This window comes from Lonchura striata, chromosome 2 (genome assembly GCF_050655825.1).
Source record: "Lonchura striata isolate lonStrDom1 chromosome 2, ASM5065582v1, whole genome shotgun sequence".
NCBI lineage: Eukaryota > Metazoa > Chordata > Aves > Passeriformes > Estrildidae > Lonchura > Lonchura striata.
The window spans coordinates 136,849,528-136,877,072 of record NC_140704.1 but is presented as its reverse complement, the minus strand read 5'-3'; the positions used below and the strand labels follow the sequence as shown (position 1 = coordinate 136,877,072).

General features: G+C 41.4%; 1 protein-coding gene across 5 annotated transcripts in view; it reads right to left on the bottom strand.

The window, feature by feature from the left end:
• Positions 1 to 26,797, bottom strand: part of BAALC (BAALC binder of MAP3K1 and KLF4) — a 54,732-nt gene extending 27,935 nt beyond the window's left edge. For 4 of the 5 annotated variants that reach the window (XR_014953447.1, XR_014953448.1, XM_085573937.1 and 1 more), the window contains exons 1-3: positions 26,556 to 26,797; positions 9,718 to 9,881; positions 4,522 to 4,641 (exon numbers count right to left, since the gene is read on the bottom strand). Coding sequence is in view for 3 of the 5 variants with exons in the window: in XM_085573937.1 (XP_085430063.1) it covers positions 4,537 to 4,641; positions 9,718 to 9,881; positions 26,556 to 26,718 (432 nt within the window). In the remaining 2 variants the exon portion in view is untranslated. Of the gene's footprint in view, positions 1 to 933; positions 4,642 to 9,717; positions 9,882 to 26,555 lie in introns of those variants that run through there. The other variant, XM_021546408.4, reaches the window with a different exon arrangement.
• Positions 26,798 to 27,545: the final 748 nt, after the last annotated feature.

The window sequence follows — 27,545 nt, the reverse complement described above, 5'->3', positions numbered from 1 at the left end:
AGGCACCTGAGAAGGCACTGGTGCAATGAGGGATGCTTGGTCTGAGGACAATGAAGGTTTAGTTTTGAAACACTGCAGTGTAATCGAGTTCAAAGGCTCCACTTGCAAGGTACTGTCTGATCCCAGATTTTGAAGCATCCTGTTTGTAGGGTTCCCTTGGGCTGTTACACGCCTGACTACTGGACTATGGCTTCCTTGTGTCCCCAAATCCTTCTCTCTTTTTTGGTACATCTGAAAACCATTCCTTTGATACTATTCTTACTTTTCCACAGGAAACAGATGAGTTGCTGTATCAGCATCCTGGCCAGGAATCAAAGAGAACAAGCAACTTGTCAGGCAACACCCAGGGCACAGACAATTAGGATGGGGATGGGTACTTCAGCAATAGCCTTTCTGGTAGTAAGGAAAATTTCATGCAATTTTGGAAAAAATAAGGAGCATCATCTGTAAAATTATGAGTTTATTTCTATGGCAGAGGTCAAGCAACACCACAGCTACTTTTCTATCCTCTGCTGTCCAGTTCAAGCAGGAATAAGAGCTTTTTTTTAGCTATGTATTCGAGTTGCCTCATAGTTGCCTCATGGCCTATTAGTAGAGAAAATGTCTCAGATTCCCAGTGTTTTCCACTTTAGCCATGACAGCAACCAGAAACTCTCCCATTTATAATTACAGAGGTACAACTGTATTTTGACCTCATAATCCCTCTTTGGCAAATACACCAATTTCTTGTGGGAATATATATATTTTACCTTCTTTCATATGACCAAACGTCCATGGGCCAAAACCTGAGGACATCAGATACAGAAATATTCTGATTCCATGTATAGCAGATGTGGGAACCATTCACTACACCTTTGCTCTCTTTGATCTCAGCTTTAAAAGCTAACCCAACCATAAACACAGAAATGTGAAATAAGTGGAGTAATAAACAGACACTTTAAAAATGTTCTTTATTTTCATTTGCAAATTTAAGGTCAATCTTCATTAATTTGCAGAGTACAAAAATTTTCATGTTAATCTAGTTTGAATTTAGATGTATTTGTAAATAAAATAAGCCTGAATTTTCAAATACCATTTCTGTGCACAAATTATATAGCTCATTCTTTTCATATAGTATGTGAAACAGATTTTTGTTCAAAATATTTTACACTTGGTTATCAGAATTACAAACAGAAATTAAAGGTTCTCAAAAAAAATGTGCCTGAACTGCAGAAGTACACACTAAAGACATTGCAATATACACATGCAGAGACATGCACAAATAAATATCTATGTATATGAACATACTAGGTAGATCAAAAATACGTGTCCTGTTTTTTATGAAATCTCAGTGATTTAACAAATAAGAATTCATGTTTAATGCAGTATTCATATATTGCTTACACAATAATTATAATTTCCTGTTTATGTCAGTCCAAAATAATTTCAGTCACACAGTAAAACTGTGTGTCTTCCAGTCAATGTCCTACAGCGATGCTAAAATTAAGAAATACATTAAGGAATCATAAGGGAGAAGATGAAAGAATAGTGCAAGATAAAGGTGTACTGAGTCTTTGAGAAGATTAATTTGCCTCATGATGAATTTGTAACTGTAAATCCTTTCTCTTCTTTAGACAATATCCTCTTTCTTTTGAATGATTCCATTTCTCACATAGTGGAAGAAGATATATCAAGATCTATAGGAAAACCCTATGTACGTATTGTGTTGGAATTTTGGAAAAATGACAATGTTCCTTTCTGTTTAAAAACTGAACTTAGATAAATCATAAAAACTCACCATCTGTTGGCAAATCATTCCAGAAGGAAGTGTATTGTTTCGGTGTACCTGTAGAAATCTTCGTGTGCAGCCAAGGGACATCAAACAAATTATGTGGCAATAATGTCTTTTAGGGGAAAATTACATTTCAAAAATCCTGGCATATAAGACAGAGATGCCCACAGGTCTGTTATCTGAAAGTCCATGTCTTTTAATATGGTTATTTTAGTTGATGTCTTTGAGCCATTTGTATTTGAAAGATGATGCTCAAAGAACAGACCCTGTAAATAAGATTCCTCATTTCTAGGAAGGCCACCTGGAGTAAAAATGTCCAGATGATTCTTTGGGCTTGTTTCTTCCACTACAACCAACATGGGAATCTATTAGGAGGACTTTAAATTGTCTAAAGTGGTATAGAGTACATTCTGTCACCGTAATTATACAGAGTGGGGTATTATTTTATTAACTGGTTGTTTCTACTTGTGGTTATCCCTGGTAGAAGGAAAATAAACATAAATATATCCCAGTCTGTGTACAGAAGCAAGATCTACATCTCCACAACATGCTCTTAGCTTTATTAAGGTCATTGGAAGTTTGCACATCAAACACTAAGAAGCCACCTAGGACATAATGTAATTTCTTTTCAGTTACTAATGCCTAATGAATAAGAACAGTAATGTATTACATGAGGAGTGTATATAAAATTGCTTGTTACTAAACATGGCTTTTACCGCAGAAGTTGAATCCAATCTTTGAATGTCATAAAATTAAGTTTTGGGATATCAAGAGGTCTAGGGGATCTTGGAGTAGCTCAGGAATATTATCATGAGCAGTCCAGGGCAGGCAGCATCCAGCACTCTGCAGCTGCCACCCTGATGGAGGATGTGTCAGCATGAGCAAGGCCTGTGCTGTTGCCCAGATAATTTTGTACCAAGGCCATCTCCTGCAAACATCCTGTCACCTCTCAAGCTCGGAATACAAGACTCAAGAGCTGCCTCCCTGATGGCTGCTGGCATGAGCCAGGGCTGTGGTTCATGTGCCATGCAGCTCATGGGCTTCCTCCTGTGGTGTGACCCAAGCTGTCTGACACATCTGGTCAGCACTTCATCACTAAATGATTTCTTAGCTAATAAATAATCTCACTGCCAGAACTCTTTTGTTCTTGCATCTACTAACTCTAATGTGGTATCCACCCAAGGCCACAAAATCTCTGGAACAGCTTCTTACACAACAAATCTTCCTTCAAAATCCTGTTTACCCTTAAATACATCAGGATCATTATTCACTTTCTGTAGCTTTCTTGTATCATACAAGTTTATACTGCATTCTCTCTGCCAGTAAATCCTTTTAGAATATGACATGGTATGCAAAATTCTGGCTCTAACTCTGGATTCCAATTTGCCCTTTTGTTGGAGTAATTAATAAACAATTCCTATTGCATAGACTTGTACAACAAGGAAAGTAACTCATACACCTAATCAGCAAGCTATTAAAATGATCCTAATACAGAATAAGATAGGGTTCAGTTCACAATCCTATTCTTGTATGCTTTTTTGGAGTATTTCTTTTAAACTTTAAGGATATATATATATATATATATATATATATATATATATATATATGTATATGTATATGTATATGTATATGTATATGTATATATATGTATATAAGGCCCTTTAAGGATATATATATATACACACACATATATATATATATATATGTCTAATAGGGAAGGCAAATACATTAATACAGTTGCCTCTTTTATCCTCATAAACATGCAAACTCATACAGAATATATATTACTTCCATATTGAGAAGCAATACATTGAATTTATTCCTAGACTTCACTATGCTGAACATTTATATTCCTTTTAGATATATATTTATTATAATCATGGAATACTGTGGTACAGGATACTCACAATGTATTAAGTAAGTTCTGCACCATGAATTAATTATATCTTCTCACAGAAAGTTAATTTTTTTGAACTGACATTAGAATATGACTTTTTAAATTGTGGTTATTTTCTTGTAATGTTAATGGTAACTTTTTTCCTAGTCAGACTGGGCTTCAACACAATTGAAGGGGCATTTATAAAACAACCAAGTAGCCATAACTTGCTAGTTAAGACTAGGATCTTCAAGTAAGGCTAATCAATATGAAAGCTACTATTTTTAAGACCAAAATTATGTCGATATGAGCAATAAATTAAAACCAAGTAATTGAACATTTAATATATAAAAATGTTACTGTATGACTTAACTATATATAGCCTATATATATAGTTGAAAAGAGATTTAGTAGAAGACTAGACTTTAGTCTCACTTTCTTGAAATATCTGGGGTTTGTGTTTTAAAATATGTGAGTTCTTTAAATGAACTCTATGTGAGTTTGAATGTCCACACTCAAAACCCCTTTATGACTAAAAATGCAGATTCATTTGTTCATTTCCTAGTTTTAATTGTGATGAGCTGTACCCCTTATTATCCAGTCTCATCTTAATAGCAATGTGGAACAGGACATACACAAGGGATGACATGGAAGTTAGCAAAAAACAAATATTAATTTCTGTGTATGTCTGTGTGGTGCCACTGCTTTAGACAAATGACATCTACAGTGCTTGCAGCTGGTTTCCACAAGACCTGCTTCTGGAGGCACTCAGTAGCAGCTGCCTGCTGTGTTCAACCTGGAACACCTAGAGACCTTCATGTCTTCAGTGAATGACATTTAAAGTGCAGTGAAGCTTTGTTAAGTCCATCCTCACCTGCAATATTCTTCATCAATTAGCACAATTCTTTGTTTTTCTTCTGTCACTTTGTCTGATGCCTTTTGTAACATTAATGGCGACTTCTTGTGCGGAGGTTTTCTGTGTGTCCCATTTACTCTGTGAGAGTTTTAAACAGTACAGTGAGTTCCACGATGACAACAGAAAGAGTCACTGATGATTAACCCCAAATTTACAGAAACAGTTCTACATAATAAATGTCTCCAGCATTCTTCACATGGCACTGTGATGCAGAGCAGCTGTCTCATTCAGTGTGGACACAAGTTTTTATATCTGCTGCAAAGGCGGCAGATGTCAGTAGGCTTTGGATCAACATTCTTGCCTATAATTATCATCTCTGCATGTGTGTACTATAAAGGCAGAGCAAATAAATCTGGTTTCAGTCCAGAAGTGAAAATTAGAGGTTCTTTTCGATGTCACTGTGAATAGCGCATCACTAGCCTGAGCTGGAATTTGCTTACTTGATTTTATGTTTCTGATGTGAAAATGCAGTTTTAAAGTAACACTTACTTCTGCCTGCATACAAGACCCAAGCACAATATATACCTTTCAGAGCTTCATCAGTTTATTTTCAATATCCAAAAAAGTCAGTCTTTCTGAGGCATGCAAGTGCATTCCTACTTTAAATTTATACTTTTCCATCTCCCAGACTGTCTGCTTGTTGTCATAAGCAATGCACCATAATTCACAGGAAACTGGATAGGTCTAACAAAGTGTACCCAGATGTGGGCTGATAGAGACACACAGCTGAGTTAGGTGGGTTGGATTATTGCATTGCCAGCATTCCATGAGGCTATTTGTCAGTGTAAAGAATGACAGGTAAATTAGTCATTATTTACATGGTAAAAGTGCCAGCTAAAATAATGTCTGATAAAGTTCAGACACTGACATAATGGAAGGTTCATATATATCACAGAGAAACACCTGAAGTTAATTTGTTGCTGTGCATTATTTCACATTTCTGCAGCCTGAATACACCAGCTCCTTTGCAATATGTTCCCCCAGTGCTACTGCTCATGCAAGTACTTGCCAAAGACTACAATGAGAATCAAACCAGATTATTGTCAATCAGGGACATAATCTGGATACCACCTTTTCTTTGGAGGGGTATCTGACCAACCTGTTACCTTCACTGATATTAGCACTCCTTTCTTTATTACTGTTTTCATCATCATCATCATCTTTTACTTCTATATTGTTTTGCCATTACCGGCATGAGAGGATGATACAATTTCCCAGATACAATGTCAGTGTCAAACCTTATCCCCTTCAACAGCACAAACTGCACCCTGTCATAACCCTGTCAGGGGGGCCAATGGCACAACCCAAGTCTCCCCGGAGCACCATGTGGTGCATTGCACTGTGTTCTATAGCAAGTCGAGACAAAAGAAAAACAGTAGTCAATGTTCAGGTACATAAAAGGGGTACATTTTGAGCTGCAGGGGACAATCACCTTTTCAACTCTAGGCATCTAAACTTAAACTGTTCACATTATATGCTCACTTTATGGTTCCCTAAACAGTAGAAAAACAGAGATGCAAAATACCAGACCAGAGCTGGAGCCTACATTAGATACTACACTGTCTCTCTAGGCATATATATTTCTTTTTTGACTATAAGTTTAGACAACTTGTGTACCTGCATTGGATGTGGAGAATAACGTAAATGCTTTAGTTATGATCAGAAATTTTTTTGCACTGAGCTGCAGCAGCACAGATACATGTTACTGAACAGCACAGATGCATGTTACTGAATGTATCTCAGATAGAAAATGCAGGAGGGTGTCTTCAAAGTCATGGGGCCTAAGGGCAGGAGCCCACACTTCACTGAGTAGTACCATTACAGTCAACACTCTCATTGTTAATATGTTGTGGGAATTTGCCCATATTTCCTACTAAGTGCAATACAGAAGTAATCTTCCATTTGATTACAAAATGAGACCATTTTCTCTAGCAGTAGGACAGGTACACATTGTAATTATAAATTGTGAGCAGGATTTCTTCAAATTGAATTAATAATTATGCTGTTCTATTCAACCATATCCAACCTCACCAATTAAAATTTCTCTGTGGGCTAGTGGCTATGACAAGCTTTTGGGCTTTTAATTTCCAGAAATCCCATGGCTTTAGATGTCATGCTGCTGTGGAATGTGTCTCTGTCCACCTGGAGGTGCAGTATCTCATGAAAAGATACAGCAGTGTCTTTTATGTCACCTGGGAATATCTGTACTATAGCAATAAAAAAGTAATAATACAATGGAGGTATAAAATAAATAGGCACGTACTGATGTGCTATGTGTTGGCAAATGCAAGGTGAAGTTCAATCTAAATTCTTTTTGGCTTAAGGATGTGGCTCTCAAGATGGGATAACTTCTGATGGGGTGTGTGTAGCTGTTCTGCCACATGCACTTTCTGTGGAAAAATGTCAAAAGACAAAGCTGAGCAAGGAGAAGTGCCCACACGGGCAGTAATTCAGCAGAAACAAACTCTGCACACCTGAGGAGCAGGGACACCAGGGGAGCTTGTTTCATATCTGACAGAGGCAAGAAACAAAGGCTGGAATTGCACAGAGGTGTTGCAGTCATTCTCTGTTTAAAAAAGTGCAGCTAACAGGAATTAAGCTGAAGGAATGACCCAAATGGTGACCAAAAGATGAAATTTGCTTGAACTTGAAAACACATGATCCTTTTCATGCCCCATGTAACATGCTAACAAAGTAAAACCTGTACAATCTTTACATGTATATAAAGTCACTCAAGCTCCATTTAAGTGTCAAATTAAGTCAACTGAAACTTTTTTTTCCCCATCCTCAAAAAGAACAATATAAATATGACTTAACAAGGGAGGGAGGTCAGAGGAGACTCTTCCTTTGTGTCCTGGGATGGCCAACAGGCTGTACTCTCTCTTCCCCCATGGGGACACCTGTCAGATAAGCTTTCTTCCACAGTAATACTATTGCTTATGCATTCTGATATCAGTGCTTTTATCAACAGCTATTTGTGGACCTTACTTTGTCCAAGAGGCAAGAAATGTCACTATTTGTGAATCTGGAGTCTTGCTGGGTTTTTCCAGACTTACAGTGTATGTCAATTTTGCATCAGGTATTGCCTTCCTCACCAGAATTACTGAGCCACCACACTGCACCTCTGGCACCTCACCAGACTCAGAGTGCCAGATTGCTTACTCTGAAATATTGTCTGTGAAGGTCTCCCAGGATCTCAGACAGGCAGATGAGAAAGGGGAGGCCTCCAGGCTCACTACATCTGCAGACAACACAGAAAGCAAGGGGAATTGGGGGGGGGGGGGAGGGGGAAGGTGTCTCCCTTCCTAATTTTTCATGTGACAGAAGAATTGGTGCAGTCAGCTGGATTGCCATGGATAAACAGCTACACAAGTATGAATATGCTCCTTCCCAGGCAGGCAAGGAATGAGCCCAAAAATTCTGGAAAGGCAGAGCAATTATTTGTGCAGTATTGGAGGCTCACTTAACTTACATGAAAAAGGGAATCAAAGAGTCCTTCCCTCAAATATATTATATATAGAATATGCTGCTTTGAAATCAGAAAATGAAGTATTAAAGTCATCACTGGCTTTTGATAGGGAAATAAAAGAAAGGTTGGAAACCCAAAAACAAGCTTATTACTGAGAAAGATAATTTTAAGATTCCACTCACTTCAACAGAGCAGAGGGAAAGACAATTATAGTAGAAATTGGATAGAAAAAAAATGCAGTGTGAACAAAATCTGAGAGAGGAAATAGAGGGGAGGAAGACAATGGAATTGTTACTATCTTTGGGAACTGAGAAGCTGTGCAAACAGTTACAGAAAGAAAAGGAGATAAAGCAAAAACTGGAAGAAAAGGTAAAAATTATGCTTAAGAGGGCTACCAATCCAACCAGCATTGTTCAGATAAGAAAACCAATTGAAAACCATTCTCACCTTGGAGAATGGTGAAGAAGCTGAGGGGACAGTGGCCACTCACCATTGTCTGCAGGAGATTGAATGCCAATATTACACCTTTAACTACTGCTGTGCCAAATTTTGTGGAACTGTAATGCAAATTGAGGGAGCATCCTATTCACAGAGGGCAAAACTAGACATAAAAGGTGTTATTTTTGATTCCACTCTGGGAATACCTCAAGGCTCTGTTTACTCTGTTCATGCTTACCCAGAAGGAAGTGCAGTGTACCTTTGAAAGATTCCCACAGGGACATAAACATTCACCCATGACTGTATATTTTGTGACTGCCAAACTTTTGCTGTCTCACTCTCCCTAGATGTGAAATTAGATGATATTGTAGTAAAAGGAGACTCCCCTGAAAAAGCAGGGGAAGCAGCAACAACACTTCTCAAGGTAGAAATTGAGATTCCCCCAGAAATGCCAAGGACCATGTAAATGATTTTATCTGCTACATCTGCAGATAACCCAGAAGACAAGGAAATCTCCTTTCCCCAAATTTTTACCTAACACCTTCTCATATGAGAAACCAAGGAAGCAGTAAACCAGCTACAGATTTTGGCTTTCTTTAATCTGCAGCAGCTCAGCAGTTGCTATGCAAACAGGGCAGCAAGTGGAAGCCTGCAGGACACAGGTGGGTGGGTAGGCAGCTGTGGCAGGAGAAGGCTGGTCTTTGGTGTAGCCCCAAAGCCTTGCTCTTACAATGTATACAATGTACACAACACATAAGTGAGGGGGAACAGGGCGGAGGACCTGATCCAAAGCCTACTGAAGTTATTAAAAAGACACACACTGACTTTTTCAAGCTTCATGTTCAGCTTTGAATGAACCAGGGCTCATGTAGTGCACATATTTTAAGCAGAACATCAATTAAGGGACAACATGTTCCTTTTTGGATAATTAATTTAAATAGTTTGCACAATACATGCCACAGCTGGACTGAGTTGAAAGAAATTAACATGGGGGCTTTTTTTTACTGTAGCAAGTGTGTGTTACTCTGACTGACAAATACAACATCAATTCTTTGGCTGTTCAGGCATGAAGCACTGCAGAGGTGCTCAGCTCAATCATGGCATGCCTGTAGTGCAGCCTGGCACCATTTTCTCTTATCTCAAGACATTAAATACAGTTTCACTGCAAAGACAAAGGCTGTCACAAAAGTAACTTAGACCTGGTTGAAGCTAGTGCTGGGCAATAGGGAACATAATTATACTCATACCTCTGTGGTTCTGAAGCCATTCTGTCTCTGTGCTGTAGTTCCCATGACTGTGGGGTTTGCACACTGAGAGCCACAGTTGTTCCTCTTCTCAGCATTCAGCATTCCAGCTGTGGCTGATGCTGTAGATACAGCTGTGTGAGCCAATTTCCCATCCTCCAGAAGACCTAGTAGGGCACATGGAATTGGACAGTCAATTTGCAGCTGGTTCTGTTGTCCCTCTATTTTGGCACATTTTGTGATTGTGCCAGTGATGCAAAGTGTGCTACAGTACCATAGTGAGAGCAGTCTACCTCCCTGTGGCATCTTCATCCTCACGTTTGATATAATTTGGCCTTTTTCCTATGGTTCACTGCTCTGTGAAACATTGGCTCAGAAAACTTGGGAACACAGTCAATGAGTGCAGCATATCAGTAGATTTTTGTCACCTGCAGGTCTCCACTGACTTCTCTACACACACACCTCCTTGCATGACCAAGAGTTGAATTTAAGACCCAGAGAAGGCCTCCTTAAATCTGTTCCAGTTCTGGGAAATGAAGGGGTCAGATGTGAGCATGACAGATGAGACCAATGTGGATGGAAGGGTTGCTCTATGCATGGCCTTGCCTTGAATATTTTTTCCATTTAAAGTTGAGAAATTTAGAAAAAAGTTATTACAAGTTGTTTTGTCTATCAGCAATCAAATAAATGAGTAATTTGCTTTCTGCTTTAGCTGTGTGGATACACATGAACTGTACAATATGATATTGGACAGCATAGATGAATTTTCCCATCTCACTACATTAACAAAAGTCAGTTGTCATTTATGGTGAGCGCAGAGCACTCAGTGTCTGGTTGCAGCTCTGGGTCTGAAATCCAAATACAAGGAGTAAGTGGGATGCATGACTGTTGCTCTCAATTTAGTTTTTGTCAAAGCTTATTTATTAAGAGCTTTATGTAAAACAGAAAAAAAGAAGGCAAATTTACTAACTGGTAAAGCAGGTATCAAATCCAGAAAAATTAAGGAGTCACAGACACTAAGTGAGAAAAGTATGTGGAAAACCAATGACAAGCCACTGCTGTATGAAGTGATTGTGTTATCAAAGACTTCTACATTAATCGGGCAGGAATTAAAGTGCTGTGTTAAAGATATTTAAAAGAAAGTGAAGCCCTGAATTCTTTTTCAGAAATCTTTAAGATAATTTGTCAGTAGAAAGCAATATTTGTCAGTAGTAGCTAGCAAAGGCAATGACTTAATTCAATAAATTTTCAACCAAATATTCAAAGACTTGTTCTTGAAAATATATAAAATTTTGTGAAATCAAAAAGTCTTTAAGATCTCATTCTATGATTCTGAGTTAAGAAGTCTGAATACAAACTAGTTACTGCATTTCCCTGAGCAGTCAGAAGATGGAGGCAGAGTATTCCAAAGATACTTTAACTTGTAGAGGTGGTAACTAATAATGCTGTCATCTAGTTTTTGATAGAAAAATAATGAGCTGAAACTTGAAAATATTATAATTTATTTTAAAAAATACTTCTGTCTTTGTAAACTGCCTTTTCTGCTAGATGTAAAAACTGATGTTGTTCTTGTGTCTAAGTTTAGATGCAACTTCAGTAAGGCAACAGTAAACTTCACCACTCCTGCATCTCCCAAAGTTGCCCACCTACTTATGTTTTAGGTCTCACCTCTTCCTATCACCCCACAGGACCAGAGGAGAGGCAAGCAATGCCTTGGTGCAGAGCAGTAGGCGGCAGAGGCTGATGCTGTAGACAAAAGCAGCTGTCAGCAAGGGAGATGGGGAGGCAACGAGCCACGAGTCAGAGCTCAGCCAGGAGGCCGCTGCTTCCCCTGGCAGCTCTGAGAACAAGCTTGAGCACAGGCAAACTGCACTAGGAATTACATACTAATTAATTAATTAATCGAGCCTTTGACATTTCAGACATCCAAAGGAGGAGTTTTACCTTCTCTGGAGTCATCCTATGAAATTACTTTCCACCGTGTGTCTCTGGCCATCTGGCCTCTGACTAAATTGTCTGGTGAAATATCCGTCAGCTAAAAAGCCATTTTGTTATTAAGTCCAATTGTTCATTTATCAGATGGTGTTGCATCTTTTGGTCTTGCACAGAAAAATTTTTCTTACCTTAATCCATTTCCAGAGGCTGATGGAAAATCTCAATCCTGAAAATAGTATATCTGATTCATTTTTATCTCTGTTATTTTGCAGCCTGAGCATACTTGCTGCATCCTGCATTGCAGGAATGTGCCTTTTTTTTTTTTTTGCAATACTTGTCAAATATAAACCAGGTATCAGTATTTGAGCCTTCCACTATATGTTTGCTATTCTGAAGTTAAGAAACTATTTTAGAATTCATTTTCATAGCAAATAGATGATTTAGACAGTGGGCAACACCCTGTGGCTTCAGTGACTTGCTCATTATGTATGAACACCAAGAAGAAATTACAGTGAGAATACAGAGGCAGTGGTGTTAAAAGCACAAAATTTGTTAGTAATCCATAAAGCAACACCTATTTTATAGACTAAATACATAACACAAAATGATGATTGCAAAACATAAATGATGTTTAGAAAGTATTAGGAACACAGGGTTGCTTTTAAAATAGCAAATATTTTTGCATTGCTATTTGGGATTTGCCACTGTACACAAAAAGGAAGAGTTAACTCTCTTATGTGCTATTGGAATTTAAAAGCCAGCAGGATGGCAATACTAGGGGTCTTGCCTCAGTGTGGTTTAAAACAAGCGAACTGTTGAGATATTTATGCCATCCTCACAGCAGGGGTTTGGTAAATAATCTCCTTGGTCTTTCATGGTAGAGCTTCAGTTTACATCAGTGCTGTTAAATCACTGTAGACATTTAAATAAACGGGTTCATTAATGTTGTTCTCATTCTCATCTTCTCATTCATGGCAACCCTGCCAAAAGTCTATGGCAGATCCCACCTCATTGCTCTGTCAAACACACGTTTTACTTTCAAGTGAACTGGCAAGGCTACAATATTCTCAGGGCCCCGTTCACAAACCCTGGGTTTCTGGGTAATTATTAAATGCCCACGACCGTGCTGGGGACTCTTCCCTCAGGAATGGCTGGTTGGGGTTTGGGGCTGCTCCCTCTGAGGGGAGGAATGGATGACAAGTGGCAGGCATTTCACTGCATCTAATCAGGTTTATTTGTAAGGAACACACATGAGTTTTCTCTCAATGACCACAGGGAAAACACCCCTGAGCAGCCCCATTGCTCATAAATTCATAAATCCAAGTGTACCTTTCCAGCACAAAGTGTGCCTAAAAGAACTTGTCCTCCCATGGCAATGTTTACCACCTTCCTCTTCGCTTGCTAGACTGCACAGGCACACTAAATCTTGCCTTTCTTACCATGCCAATAGAAATCTCTTAGGCTGGAGCTTGACAAAAGCTTTTTTCAGTAGCATCAGGGGAAAAAAGGGTTATTTTAAACTGAAATCAATCCTAGACTTTATTCTTTCCACAATGACGCAAGCAGTCAGGCTGGCACAACTTGAGAGGTAGCAGAGGAATCAGAACAAGCAGCTGAAAGCAGCTTAGCTTGTTGTGCTCTCCAATAAAACAAAACAAACATGACAATTTTAAAATTTTGAATGAGTTTTCATAAATTCTCAGATGGCATCATCCCTATTTTGTAGTTTAGGAGATAGATATTTAAAACTGCAGTCTGAAAAATTGCTCTCAGACTTGCAAGCTTATGTCCATTCAAGATGCTTAAATCATATAACTCTAAACCTCCCCCTTCACATTTACAAGGGGAGGAAGCTGTCTAAGAAAACTTTGAAAATAATTATTTTAGTAGATAGGGTGTTAATCACAGAGAAGTCAGTGAAAACATAAAATACAGAATGAAAATTTAAGACATTAGACCTGCATTTCTTATTTTCTTATTTTTTTCTGATCTCTTTTATTAAAATAACAACACTAATGATAACCAAGGATAAACATTGCATACATGTTGCTCTAGTTCTTCATACAGACTGGTTACATCTAAGAATTCAAATTATTCTTAGTAACAGTATTTCATAAAGAGGAGAAGAAATTTTTACTCTTAACTCTTTCTAACCAGATTTTTGTATGAAGATTTTCGTATCACCTTTGTATAAAGAAGATGTGAAATGGGGGAAATCACCTAATTTATACAATTTGTGAATGAAAACTAGTCTAAAAAACAAAGTTGTGTCATGAATTGACACCTGGCACAGAGAGACAGAAAAGAGATCCAGAAGGGACAATTCTGTAACCTTTAAATATCAGGACCACAGGAAACTTCTCAAACCACAAATTACACATAGGCAGATCTGCCTGGATCTCCTGCTCAGGCTTAATCAGAAGAGTAAGTTTTAGTAAGGTTCAAGATGACCTGATTTCTGTGACTAAGAAAATCAGCAATGCTGCAGTAGCTAATGCTGTCAAGAAGTTTGGGCAGGATATGAAGCTTTGGAGTAAGGAGACAAAGTTAATCTTAGCCAGAAGAATCAATTATTTGTGGAGAAAATCATTCCATGTGTGTTTGCCATGGTATTCTCCCACTTCATTTTAAAGCAACAGGTAGTGACCAAAACATGAATTCTGACCCAAACATTCTCTAGATCCGACCCGGTACCCATGAGACCCTGTGCTGTCAGGTGTTCTGTTATGGAGTAACAAGCATACATTTGTTTAGAGCAGGTTGCTGTTGATTAGCTAAATTTATGCCTTTGGAATTGACTATGAACAAACCAGCAGGGTTCCATTTTCTAGTTCAGCAAGACCCTTTTTTTATTTATCATGAGTGTTATCTCATGTATAATGTATAAGATGCTGGTTTAGAAAACACCTGCCAAAAAAGATGCTTGCACTGTAAAGATGGACTCTGAAAAACTCACAGTGAAGGCAAATGGAAAGTGTTATCACCACATACAGGTGCTTCCAGAGGAAATATGTGTTTGCAATCATCACCGATTTCTTGCATTTAATGCTACAGAGTGGTAAAAAGAAAGCCCTGAAACATCTGTTTTCTTTACTTATTTTCCTGATTTGAAACAGTATATTTTTGGGGAAGCCATGCATCTGCAGGCCTGAGGGCTGGTGCACACTTTGGCTGCAAAAAAAATACATAGCAAGGATCCAATAAAAAATGGAGTGGGGGCTGTGACAAAAGTCAAGTTTAAGTCATTTCCTCCAAAGCAGTAGCCTCAGGGATGAGGCCAGGTGCTCAGGAAATATGCAATAGCTCTTTTACCTAACAAGAAACAATTTAAAAACTTTCAAGCATATCAGAGTGAGTTTGTGAGCTAAGATAAGGTACCCAGATTTACAGAGGGATGACCTACTGCAGCAGGAAAATATTATCAGAAACAATGTTTTGTATCAGTAAAGACAATAATGCAATAAATTTGCTTCCAAAATAATTTTCCAGAATGATTTCTCTGAACTCTAATGTGATATGAATTATAGACCATGAAGCAAAATACAACAAACACATTTTCACTTTCCACACATTTTGGAAGTCTCTCCAAAGCTGTCTTCAGGCAGGCAGGGCTGAGCCATGCCCAGGCACACCACTGGTGTGGGGAGGCAGCCAGGAGCTCTGTGCCTTCCTCCATACTTACAGAGGGATACTTTTTTGAAGTGAGCTCATCCTAAAGAACAAACAAACTCTCAAGCTGCAAACCTTGATATCACTTGCATGGCCTAACTTCCCAAGTACGTGCTAAATCTTTGCATATTGGTATATTTCTATTTTAAGGATACAGAATCACAGAATAACTATCTTGTAAACAAATTTAACAGTGTTGCAACTATGTCTGTGAAATAAAGGTGAATATAAAATTTATATTTATCCTGAATAGGAAAAGCATGCTGCAACATTCTTTAACAAATGTGTGATCATTTCAAATCTCCAGACAAAGGGCTGTTCATGGCAAATAGATTCCAGAAGATGAATTTTAGGGAACCGGCCTGACCATCAAGGGAAGATACAAAACTTGAGAGAATTGCAATCGTGGTACTAGGCAAGGGCTTCAGAAAGACAACAGAGTTTAATGTATGAAGGTACAAATTTTGATAACTGGAACAAGATAGAAGAATCTGGTTTTCGCTATATTTTCACTGCTTATTGGAATAAGTATTAGCAATATTTTGGAAGACCTTGACAGCTTTGAGTACATCTTTTGCTTGGGAAAATGACACAGGAAGGATTAAGCAACTAATCAGTGCCACATGATGTGCCAGAAACAGATCACTCCTTACTCCAAACTGAAAAACTGACACACAAAAAGTAAAGTTCTGAAGTGTTTTTCATAGTACTGATTTTCATAGTACTGGATTTTAGAAGGATAGAGAGTGTGGGCATTTGTTTTTCTACATGCAAATATACCAGCTGTGTTTCAAAAAATCCCATGAAAAATACATTTTTAAAATTATGCACTTGGTGCACACTACCTTATATCATGAGTCCAAATTACAGCAAATCAGCTTGTTTTCTAAAAGTGCTGGCTTTTGGCTCAGTTCCTGTCTAAACCTATCCTTAAAATGCCAAGAAAGAAGTTCTTTTTACAGAAGACCATTGTGTGAGATGGAAAACAAGCAGCAGGCTGCTCTCTCGGTCATCCTTCCCACAGCAGCACCCACCCTGTTCTGAGCAGTGCCTTACAGCTGTAGGTACTCACATGCTCTTTCTCTCCCTCTCATTCACCTGGGCTTTCTTTCTCCTTTGGGATGTGCTAATAAAATATCTCTCATTCCAGCATGGACATGGAAAGCATTACTATCAGTCTTATTACCTAGCTAATCACACATGGAGTTTTAAATTAGCAAAATGTATCTTTTCAGTTAATCGTACTGTGGAGCAGCAAAAATATTTAGGCAGACTAAATATAAATCCTCATGAAAAGCATTTAAAGGTACATGAAATGTGAGCTGAAATGACTCCTCAGTTTTGCTTACCAAGGTTCAGCAGCTGGAATTGAAGTTAAATGCTCCAAGTTGTACACTGCACATTTGTTTTAAAAAATAGTGATTGACTACTGGGATAATTTACAAAGACTTGGAGAAAATGTCAACCACTGGAAAGCTGTAAATTCAGTCTCAATGTCCCAAAGGTATGTTCCCTATGGGAATTAATTCAGGAAAGTCCAGTGGGCTGTATGGCCTGGTGGCATTCCCAGCCTTACAGTCCATGAATACACAGAAGGATACTGCTGACTTAGCCAGAGTAACTATGATCATAAAGTGCTTTGGCTTTAAAGTATCTGTATGCATGTGAAAAAGTCATCACTCACATTTAATGTTCACCTGAAAATGAAGGCAGTAACTACATTAAAACTTAATGCCATCAGCCATCAGCTATCTTCTGGATAAATCCCTTGCATTTTTCCATCTTTTCCACACACAGTGTAAACATTCAGAAAGCGCTCAGGCATCAGCATTGTGCAAATGTCAGATATTCATGCTTTTAGTACTGCAAGTGCTTGAAACAATTCTGATGGCCCACTTGGGAAATGCTAACAGTTTCCAAAACTGAAAATTGCAACATGAGGACAATAACCAGACAAAATGTACAAAGACAGAAACACAACTATACACACTGTTAAGAAACGGGTAAAAAAAACCACAATCAAAATATTTCAGTCAGTCAATAAAGAATGGGCTGCTTATTTTTCTCTTCAGTAGCTAGCATGCATCTGGACCAACTAGCCTAAATCTCCCATCTCCCAGAAGGAATGAGGCTCAACATTGCTTTCTTTTAATCACCTGCTTAAAATTATAGACTCAGTTAAGCAAACAGCAATGCAGAGGAGCTCAGTGGACTCAGGAAAGACTTAAAATGTGAAGTTCTGCCTCACAGCCCCCAGTTACCCATGTTAATTGGTAAAACACCACTCCTTCATCTACCTCTTTGACTTACTTTTAAGCTGGATTTTTCCTAAACAGCACAGAAAATGCATTGTGGCAGTCCAGGGAAGCAGACTGGTGTGTTATTTTCCAATGTATTCATCAGAAGATAAAATTGCCTTATTGCATTATTTCTTTGTGCACAGCAAAGGACCAAACTACTTGTTTCATGTGAGACAATTGCTGAAAAATGTATGCACTTACCACACAGCCAGAGAGATCTGGTTCTGTACTCCAGAAAAGAGGGCTGCTTGGTGCAGGTTAAAGAAAAAGCTTTACAATAAACTGCTGGTTTTGATCATTCTGTTCCTGAGTCTTAAGTATTACAGATTTGATTTAAGATAAAACCCAACTTTCGATCCCATGTTTCTTTTAACTGCAATCTGTTTTAATCTGCAGGAACATCTGAGGGAAAAAGGTTGCAACTAGCAATATAATTTCTGTTTCTATGAAGAGACATATTTGTAGAACTGATTACAGTTAAAGAAAAGAGATTTTGGCCACTTCAACGCTGAATTACTGCAGTATGTGCTTTATGTGGAAATTTTAGAAATTTTAATCAATGAACAACAAGGTAAACTGCACCCTTATCTGTTTTTCTTGTATACAATATATTGCTCTTCTGCTTTGAGATTGTCATGAATCTTTGCTTAAAGCTAATTAAATTTTTAATTGTTTGCTGTGAATTCTACATTCCTAAACTAGAAAATGCAGAATTAGAACTGGCTGGAAAGTGTAAATACATTCCAAGGAAAAGAAAAAACCATTTATATACTGGACCAGGATATAAAGGCTGGGATGACAGAAAGAGTGCTATTTCCACAAAAAGAGTAATTTTGCTGAGCAATTTCCTTCTTAGCATTTTGCAGGCAGGATCTGCCATTGACAAAACCACGACTCAGGTTTCCTGCTCAAACCCTTTCAGACACTGTCCCTCTCTCACCATCCCTCCTCCCCACCACCTGCTGCAGAGACAGTTTAAAACCCTTTCCTTTAGTTAATGACAGACCTTTGGCTCTCAGTAACTAGGAATATTTTTGCCTTTAAAGATTTCAATGTGGCGAAAAAGAGGGTTTTTTTCACAGGGAAGTAATTTTGTGGTTCCAGTTAATCTTCCTGCAAATCATCTCTATTGATACTCAACAGTCTTTCTGCTTTCTGGTACTGTGACAGCTGGGAAAGCCTTTCATGTAATTCAAGTCCTCCTATATGTGACATTTTTAGCAAATTTACTTTATCAGTGGGCAAATTATTGTACTGGGGTAAACTGTGGGTGATCAATCCTAGCAGGTCTGCTTTAGACTGTAGGGAGGGTTTATAAAGACTATCGATCACTAACTAAATGGATGCTAATCAAAGCCTGACAGATTTTGTGGAAAGATTATCACACCTTAAGTTGGCTGGTCTTACAATTTTTGCAGTGTTTTGAGAAAATCCCAGAGGCAATGGAGAGGCTGCTGCGGAAGGAGGAAGCACCTGGAGAACCCTGTCCAGCCCCTGCCCTCCCTTCCTGTCACAGGTCTGAGAGGTAGCTGCTCCCACCTGAGACACAAGGACTGGTCAGGAGGCTTCATGCAGTATCTGAACCACCTACTCTCAAACAAGATTGAAGTTTTCCCAGCAATTGGGTCTGACACATCTCACAGAAGAGCAGGCTGAAGGGTCATAATAGAAAAAAAATTCTCATCTCTTAATTATCTTTTTAATTATCTTTCACATTTTTACTTAAGTTCTGCTATCTATGGATGCTTCCTTTTTTTTTTTTTTTTTTTTTTTTTTTTTTTTTTTTGTGGCAGTAGATATTTACTAAAAAACAATTAATTAAAAATACTTCCAGAGGTGGTGGGGTAGACTGTTTAGCATGATCTGATGGGCCAAATAAGTATTGGTGCCATTTTTTAACTGAAATGTGAAATTAAACCATCAAATGACAAAGGTGAAAATATATGGAATGGCAGAATTAACATCTAGGGTTGGGCTGAAAAATATGGTCATTACAAAAAGTTGTATTTATCATCTGAGTCTGATTTTTTCCAATAATTTCAATGCTCTCTTGTGGAGCAATTCTTGATTGGCTTCTATGCCGAGCAAACCCCTAGTCTGTGATGTACTGTACAAGAAAATCCAGACAAAGGTTGTAGTGTAGTGGTAATTTTCCTGCCAGAGAAGCGCAGAGTGAGAACAACCCTGCAGACACCAAGGTCAGCAGAGGAGGGTCAGGAGGTGCTCCAGGCACTGGAGCTGAGATTCCTCTGCAGCCCTTGGTGCAGCCCATGGGGAGGCAGCTGTGCTCCTGCAGCCCACTGAGGTCCCAAGGGATGCAGGGATCCACCTGCACCTGTGGATGAGACCCACGCTGGAGCTGTGGCTGCCTGGAGGAGGCTGTGACCCTGTGGAAGAGCCAGTGGAGAGAGGCCCCTGCCCCCAGACTGGAGCAGCCTGTCCTTGGAGGACTGCACCCATGGATGGGTGACCCACACTGCAGCAGTATTGGAAGGACAGCTGCCCATGGGATAGACACACTGCAGCTGTTCACAGAGAGCTGTTGCTCATGAGATGGACTCACATTGGGGAAGTTCATGGAGAACTGTCTCCTGTGAGAGGGACCCCACAGTGCAACAGGGGAAGGATTCCTGTCCCTCCCTGACAGCAGGAGAAGCCTCGGGTGATGAACTGACCACAACCCCCATTCCTGGTTTTCTTGAGCCACTGGGGGAGGAGGTAGAGCTGGAAAGGAGGGAGAGGTGGGGAGAAGGTGTTTTTCAGGGCTTATTTTACTTCGCATTATCCTGCTCTGATTTTGTTCATATAGTAAATTCACTTCATATCGCTAAGTTGAACCTGTTTTGCCAGTGACAGTATTTTTGAGTAATCTCTCTCCCAGTCCTTATCTCAACCCATGAACCCTTTATTAAATTTTCTCTCCTCTGTCCAGCTGTGGAGGGGAGTGAGTGAGTGCTTTGGTAGGTGCCTGACATCTGGCCCAGGTCAACCCACAACAATGTGTTGAACGGGAAATGGCAAAGGTGCTGCTTTCACATATTCTCACTCCTCTCTCCAGCTGCTCTTCTGCAGGTTCTTGCCCCACTTACTTCTTAAATGTCTTATCCCAAAGGTGTTACTACTATTGCTGATGAGCTAAGCCTTGGCCAGTGGTGGGTCCATCTTGGAGCTGCCTGGCTCTTCAGGACGTGGGGAAAGCTTCTAGCAGCTTCTCACAGAAACCAACCCTGTACCCTGCTCCCCTCTACAAAGCATTGCCCCGCAAACACAATACATCATTATACCCAAGGTCTGGACGAAGATTGAAAGGGAATTGCTGCAATATGTCTACAGTCCAGAAGGGCTGCATTTATTCACTTTTACTGTAACTCTGAACTGTAATAAGGCTATCTCCTGAAAATATCACATCAGAATTACTGTCATAGTTGTTTACTAAACAAACCAGATTTTGAAACAACCCATTAATAAAAGAACATAAGACCATAAGAGCACAAAGAGATCCTGATACAGCCACGTATTGCGCTAATCCATCTTTACCTCTTGACCTAAAACAGATGGTTTATTAAATATTTCTCTGCAATCCAATTAATGAAAAACACTCTGCTGCACCGGGTTCTTAATTTGCAGCCTGACGCTTGCTTGTTGACGTTTGCTAAGCTCCTGGCTGCGCGTACACCGGGCGAAGGAGGAGCGGAGCAGGCGGCGCGGTCCGGCAGCGCCAGCCCCGTTGTCGCGGCAACCGCGGCTCGCTCAGCCCGGCCCCGGCTGCGGCTCTGCGCGCCCCGTGCGAAACCCGCTGCCCAAAACCTCCCTGCCAAAGGCTGCCTCTGAAACGCCGCATTTTGCATCCTGAGGCTTGACCAAAGCCTAGCTGCAAATGATGAGCTTGGTCCATAAAACGTCCCGGAGTTGTCGGCGACCAGAAAACAGCGGAGCAACATCATGAGCCAGGCGTTCAGCCCCAGAGAGCAGAGCAAGAATCATTCATAAACACGCATGCTAGGGCAATTATGCAAGATAAACTCTTAGCCAGCCAGGTTGCTAGACAGTGATAAAATTTCTCCTGTATTCCTCTGATTTGCTCTATTTCTTTTACAAAGGGCTCGACTGCCCTCCCATTTCACAGCTATTTTGCAAATGTCTTCATTGATCCTGAACTGCAGGTTTCATTCCTGGAAGACCACTTACTGCAGTTACCTTTGCTGATGCCATAGGCAAGTTTTCCTTCTGAGTACATCGGGGAGTCTGTGAAACACGGATAATGTTTTCTTTAATATGCCTCAGGAAAAAATATTACTTCACTAAGGAAAAATTGTAAAGTTCAAAGAACAAAATGTTTTTTTTTTTTTTAAATCTGATACTGTGTGTGACATCATGATAAGTCAACAAACAACTTAGTAGATGAGGAAGAAGTCAGTCCTGAGGCAATCAGTATTCAACTTTTCCATTCTAAGATGAGAGAATTATTTTTTACTTGGTTGCTACATAATTTAAAAATTAATTACTTTTATTTGCATTTCAATAACAATCTCTATTAAAGACTGGGGTCTTATTGTGCTGATTGCTGTGGGAAAACAGTAGTAAGAGTAAGAGATCCTTTCCTAAGGTACTTACAGCCCATGGGGTAAATTGATTGTAAAGTCTCTCTGACCACAAGACAACAAACCATATCCACTCTGAAGCACTTTCAGGTATAATAAAAGAAAAATCATTGAATACAGCAGCTAACTTAGTCAGTGAAAATAGAAAGAAGAAATAAGATGGCTTTAAACCTGCTTTAAAACAAACAAAATTAATTTTTGCTAGTTTGTATTGAATGTTTATAGAATACATTTACAGTTCTGGTTTCTGGTGGTAAATTGTACATCTTAAATTTCTAGGATATACATATACATGCATGTCTACATATACATATACATTTCAGCATTTGGGTATATACATATACATATACATTTCATACATTATCCCAATACAATATAACAGGTTGTGCAAACATGTTTCAAAATACTTGACAATTTTTGTGTGCTTTTTGTGAATGTGACCTTTTTCCCATGGTTTGTGTGCAACCCGTGGTGACTGCCCTGGGAGTTCATCTGTACCCACAGATTATTTCTTCCTCCGAAAGTCATTACTTTGCTAACACTTCCACTTAGCTGAATCAGACCCTCTAAAGAGAAAGCAATTTGTGCAAAGAGTTGCAAGGATCAAGGAACGGTTACTAAGCAGAAATGTCGTCTATTATTTCCTCCAGCTATAGCCTATGCAGTAGCTCAGTCCTGTGAAAAGTTCTTTGCTCACATAGCAATGATGTTCTTCAGGAAATTGCTTTATTGTAAGGGCTCACTCTGATTCTTTCCTTTTTTTCTCCCCCAAAGAAGCCACTCATTGTATGAACAGTACGTACTCTTATTTTCCAGAAAATTCCTTTCAATTCCAGCACCTGCAGTGCTTCATGAAGTTATTTATTACTTTTCTATCCTTCTTCATCCACACCTGCTTGCCCTATTCCTCATTGCCAAAGCCTTAGCAGTGTACTGCAATACTATCAAGTTACATAATATGCATTATTATAAAAGTTACAACCACCTATATCTGTGTCTGTTGGTGACTTCTCATGACCCAAGTCACTTTTCATGAACCTAAGACCATCTCTCTTGTTTTAGGTATGTTACAGCAACTAATAAATACCTCAATACTTCCCTATCAATTTAATAATATTTAAACTTTCAAAATGCTTTGATAAAGGTACAAACATTTGGCTACAGAAATACATATAGTTCCAATGAGAGCGGGCACAGAAATCTGAATGTACTAGCTGAAAAGAGAGAAGCATATGATGAAATCTGTGGTGGTATGAAATTACTAAGATTAATGTATGGTAGTTACTAACCCTTTCTTCATTGATACACTCTTTGATTCTGTATACACGACATTTCTGAGTAATTGACTCCTCTTTACATTTTGATGTCCAGTTCTGTTGTTTTTTCTACAACTGAGACATGTTTGCAATCACAACCACTCTTACTGCTTTTGTCTTTTCCCTAAAATTTTTTCTCTTTTCCCAAAATATTTCTTTTATCCTATCTCTATGTCTCTCTCTTCACAGAATTTTGCTGATTTATTCCAAATGAAAAATGAAAGAGAAGAACTTCATCCTCTTTCTCCATCCTCGTTTGGCTGGTGCCCCCTTCCCTGGCTGCCTCCTCCCTTCCTGTGTCCCAGTTACAGCGCCTTCCTACCTTGCCTTGTGCCAGTGTCATCTCCCATTTCCCCACCTCTCCCATCCTGCTCTTGTCCCCTCCCTTACCCTTCCTTTTTGTCTCTTACTCTAAGGTAGTTTTCAGTTCTCACAATAAACGCATGCATTCCTCTTCATGTCTTATATTTGACCACATTTGCCCCTCCAATTGCTCTTTCTCTCCCTTTCATCTGTAAATTCACTTAAAGTGCTGTTTCTAGTACCGGAGTACCTCTCCTTATCACTATTCCTTCCCTACCTCAAACCTTACCATACAACAGCTCTCCATTAAGTACTTTATGACTTTTGAGGCACTAATTTGGAGCAGTGTGTGTTCCTCTGGTTCCTTAAACTGCTGCCACCACAGCTCTGTTGAAGAGTGAATCTTGACCTAACTGAAGTCTTATTCATTGTTTCTGCTTCTACTCTGTCCTTTCCTCATCATCTTTCTTCTAATTTCTTCTGAAAGGTTTTCTTGTAAAGCTTTTCATGCCCTCATCAGTCTCCATTGGTCTCAAGTGTTGCTCTCTTCTTATCCCTGGTATTCTCATCTCTAAACACAAAGTCAATTACCACAGGTTTCTACTAAGAATACTTACTGATCTACCTCTTTATTACCTCCTATTCCGAGTCAGATCTTGGACTGTCTAGCTTCTGTTTATCATGTTTAGGCACCAACTCAAGGTAAACATGGCTAAGATAATGATAAGTGTGGATAAAAATGTAACACTGTTTAGTTTTCCCTGGAGATGACACTGTTACCTGTCATTTGAACTTACTGATCAGCATAATCTTGAACCTCCTTAAATTCCTTATCTAATCTTCTTTAATATGGTATTTCATAGACCCATTCCCCTTCAAATTCTCATCATTTCCCATGTGACTATGACAGAGTCTTTCTTTAGCCTTTAGGAGTACAACATAGACTCTTTGTGACTTCTCCCTCCCTATCATATTTTGGTCAGCAGAGAGTTGTGGTCTTCCTGTTCCAGCTGGCCTGTGATGCCCACCTTTGTGAATTTTCACTCCTGCACTGGTGCTTTGTTACTTTCTACAAAAAGTCTGTAAAGCTACTTCTTTTCATCTGAACCTGCCTATAAGCATTTACTGCTTTATATGGAAATTATAATTATTCTGGGCAGCAACCATTTGTACAATATCTAGCACAATGAATCTCTGGACTTAAGCTGAGATTTCTAGATGCTGCTGCAATACACAATAATTCTTGAATAATTTCAAACTGCTCATCAGATCAGAGCTCCTCAATCCCTTTCCCATCTGTCGCTTCTGTAACATCTCAGGTGCACAACTTGGGATGTAGCATACTGACAAGAACTGGGAAATCCAAACTGGCAGGTCTGCTCTTGTGCAACCCACCCTCTGGTCAACTTTCTGTATATCAGAAGGCATCAGAGGTAATGTGGAAGAAAGCTGCCTCTTCCCTAATTTCAATTTATTTCCTAAGTTACTTGTCTTGCAAAAGAAAAAGCCACATATTCCACAGCAAGAGCCACAAGGATCGAGTTCTCTTCCCTTTCGATAACATAGCTCCACAGCTGACGGCGTCCCAACGCTCTCGCTCGTAGCCGAGCGCCGCCAGAGGATCTCTAGAGCCCGAACCGGCTCTGGTAGCCCCGAGCCCGGAGCGCGGCGGGGCCGCTTTCGGCGCCGCCGGGTCCCGGCTCTGCCCGGTCCCGGCTCTGCCCGGTCCCGGGGCCGCTCCCGGCGCTGCCCGGTCCCGGGGCCGCTCCCGGCTCTGCCCGGTCCCGGCTCTGCCCGGTCCCGGCGCTGCCCGGTCCCGGGGCCGCTCCCGACTCTGCCCGGTCCCGGCTCTGCCCGGTCCCGGCTCTGCCCGGTCCCGGGGCCGCTCCCGACTCTGCCCGGTCCCGGCGCTGCCCGGTCCCGGCTCTGCCCGGTCCCGGCTCTGCCCGGTCCCGGGGCCGCTCCCGGCGCTGCCCGGTCCCGGGGCCGCTCCCGGCGGGGCTGGCCGGGCAGGCCAGGCGCTCCGAGCGCTCCGAGCCCCCGCGGCTTCAGAGCAGACTTGGGCGCCTGCATTTCTTGGCGGAGGGGCTGGAGTGGAGGAGAGCGTTCTTCCCACAGCAGGAACACGGGTACATCCCCATCCATGCGCACACACCGTGTGTGTGTACGTGTGTATACAGCGGGTGTCGGTGCACACACAGCGTGTCTAGGTGTATACACAGCAGGTGTAGGTGCACACTCACGGTGTGTAGGTGCACACACACGGTGTGTAAGTGCACACACAGGATGTCTAGGTGCACACACACGATGTGTAGGTGCACACACACGATGTCTAGGTGCACACACACGGTGTGTAAGTGCACACACAGGATGTCTAGGTGCACACACACGGTGTGTAGGTGCACACACACGATGTCTAGGTGCACACACACTTTGTCTAGGTGCACACACACGGTGTGTAGGTGCACACACACGATGTCTAGGTGCACACACACTTTGTCTAGGTGCACACACACGGTGTCTAGGGGCACACACACGGTGTGTAGGTGCACACACACTTTGTCTAGGTGCACACACACGGTGTGTAGGTGCACACACAGGATGTCTAGGTGCACACACACGGTGTCTAGGTGCACACACACTTTGTCTAGGTGCACACACACGGTGTGGCCGCCGTTCCCCTCCCCGCGGTGCCCGCCCGCGTCCCCCGCACTCACCGGGGCGCGGGCCGCCCTGCTCCCGGCCGGGGCCCTCGGCGCTGCCGCCCTCCGGCGGGCTCTCGGAGTCCGTGTTGGTCAGCCAGGTGGACTCGGTCTCCCGCGTCCAGCTCTCGTAGTAGCGGGGCTCGATGGCGTCGGCCCGGCTGCCCCCGCAGCCCATGGCGACGCCCGCTCACAGCCGCCGCCGCCGCCCGGGCACCATGGCCCCGCCGGGCACGGCCGCCCCCGGCCCCCCAGCCCTCAGCCCCATCCCCGCGCGTCCGGCTCCCCCCGGCTCCCCCCGCCCTTCTGCCCCTTCTCCCCGGCTTTATTATCTCCGCTGCTCCCTCCCGCACCCCACCCCGACTCCTGGCTGTCCCCTCCCCTTCTCCTCCCTCAACCCTCTCCTCCCCTCCCTCTTCTCTCCGCTCTCCCACCCCACCGCCTCCGGCTCGTTCCCGATGTTCGCCATCCGCGGCGCCCCCCAGAAGCGGGAGCTGCCGCCGCCCGGCGCCGGCTCTGCCCGGCCGAGCCCCGCCGGCTCTGCCCGGCCGAGCCCCGCCGGCTCTGCCCGGCCGGGGGCAGACGCGCCGCGGGCAGCAGCAGCTCTCTCCTCCCCGCGTTAGCGCCTGGATAGAAAGGATGTACACGTACATGCCAGCACGCCGCAGCTAGCACCGCACAGCAGCCCCCGGCCTGGGCTTGCACCCAGCTCGTGTGCCCTGTGCTCCTGGGTCTTGTGCTCTGTTTCACTAAGCCATCTGTCCCTTCCCTGTTTTAGCCTTGTGGGAGAGCCTTGCTCCTACTTTGGTGTTGCAGTTTGCTGCTGTATAATTGGGAACAGAGGGTGCAATACTGAGTGCTCAACTCCAGAGATACTTCCACTCTGTCCTCTTGCATACTCACTTTGGGAAACAACCAAGAGCATGAGACACCTACAAACCAGATTATAATTAAAGCTTGTGCTTGGGTAATCCAAATGACAGACAGAGATTCTGCAATGAGTCG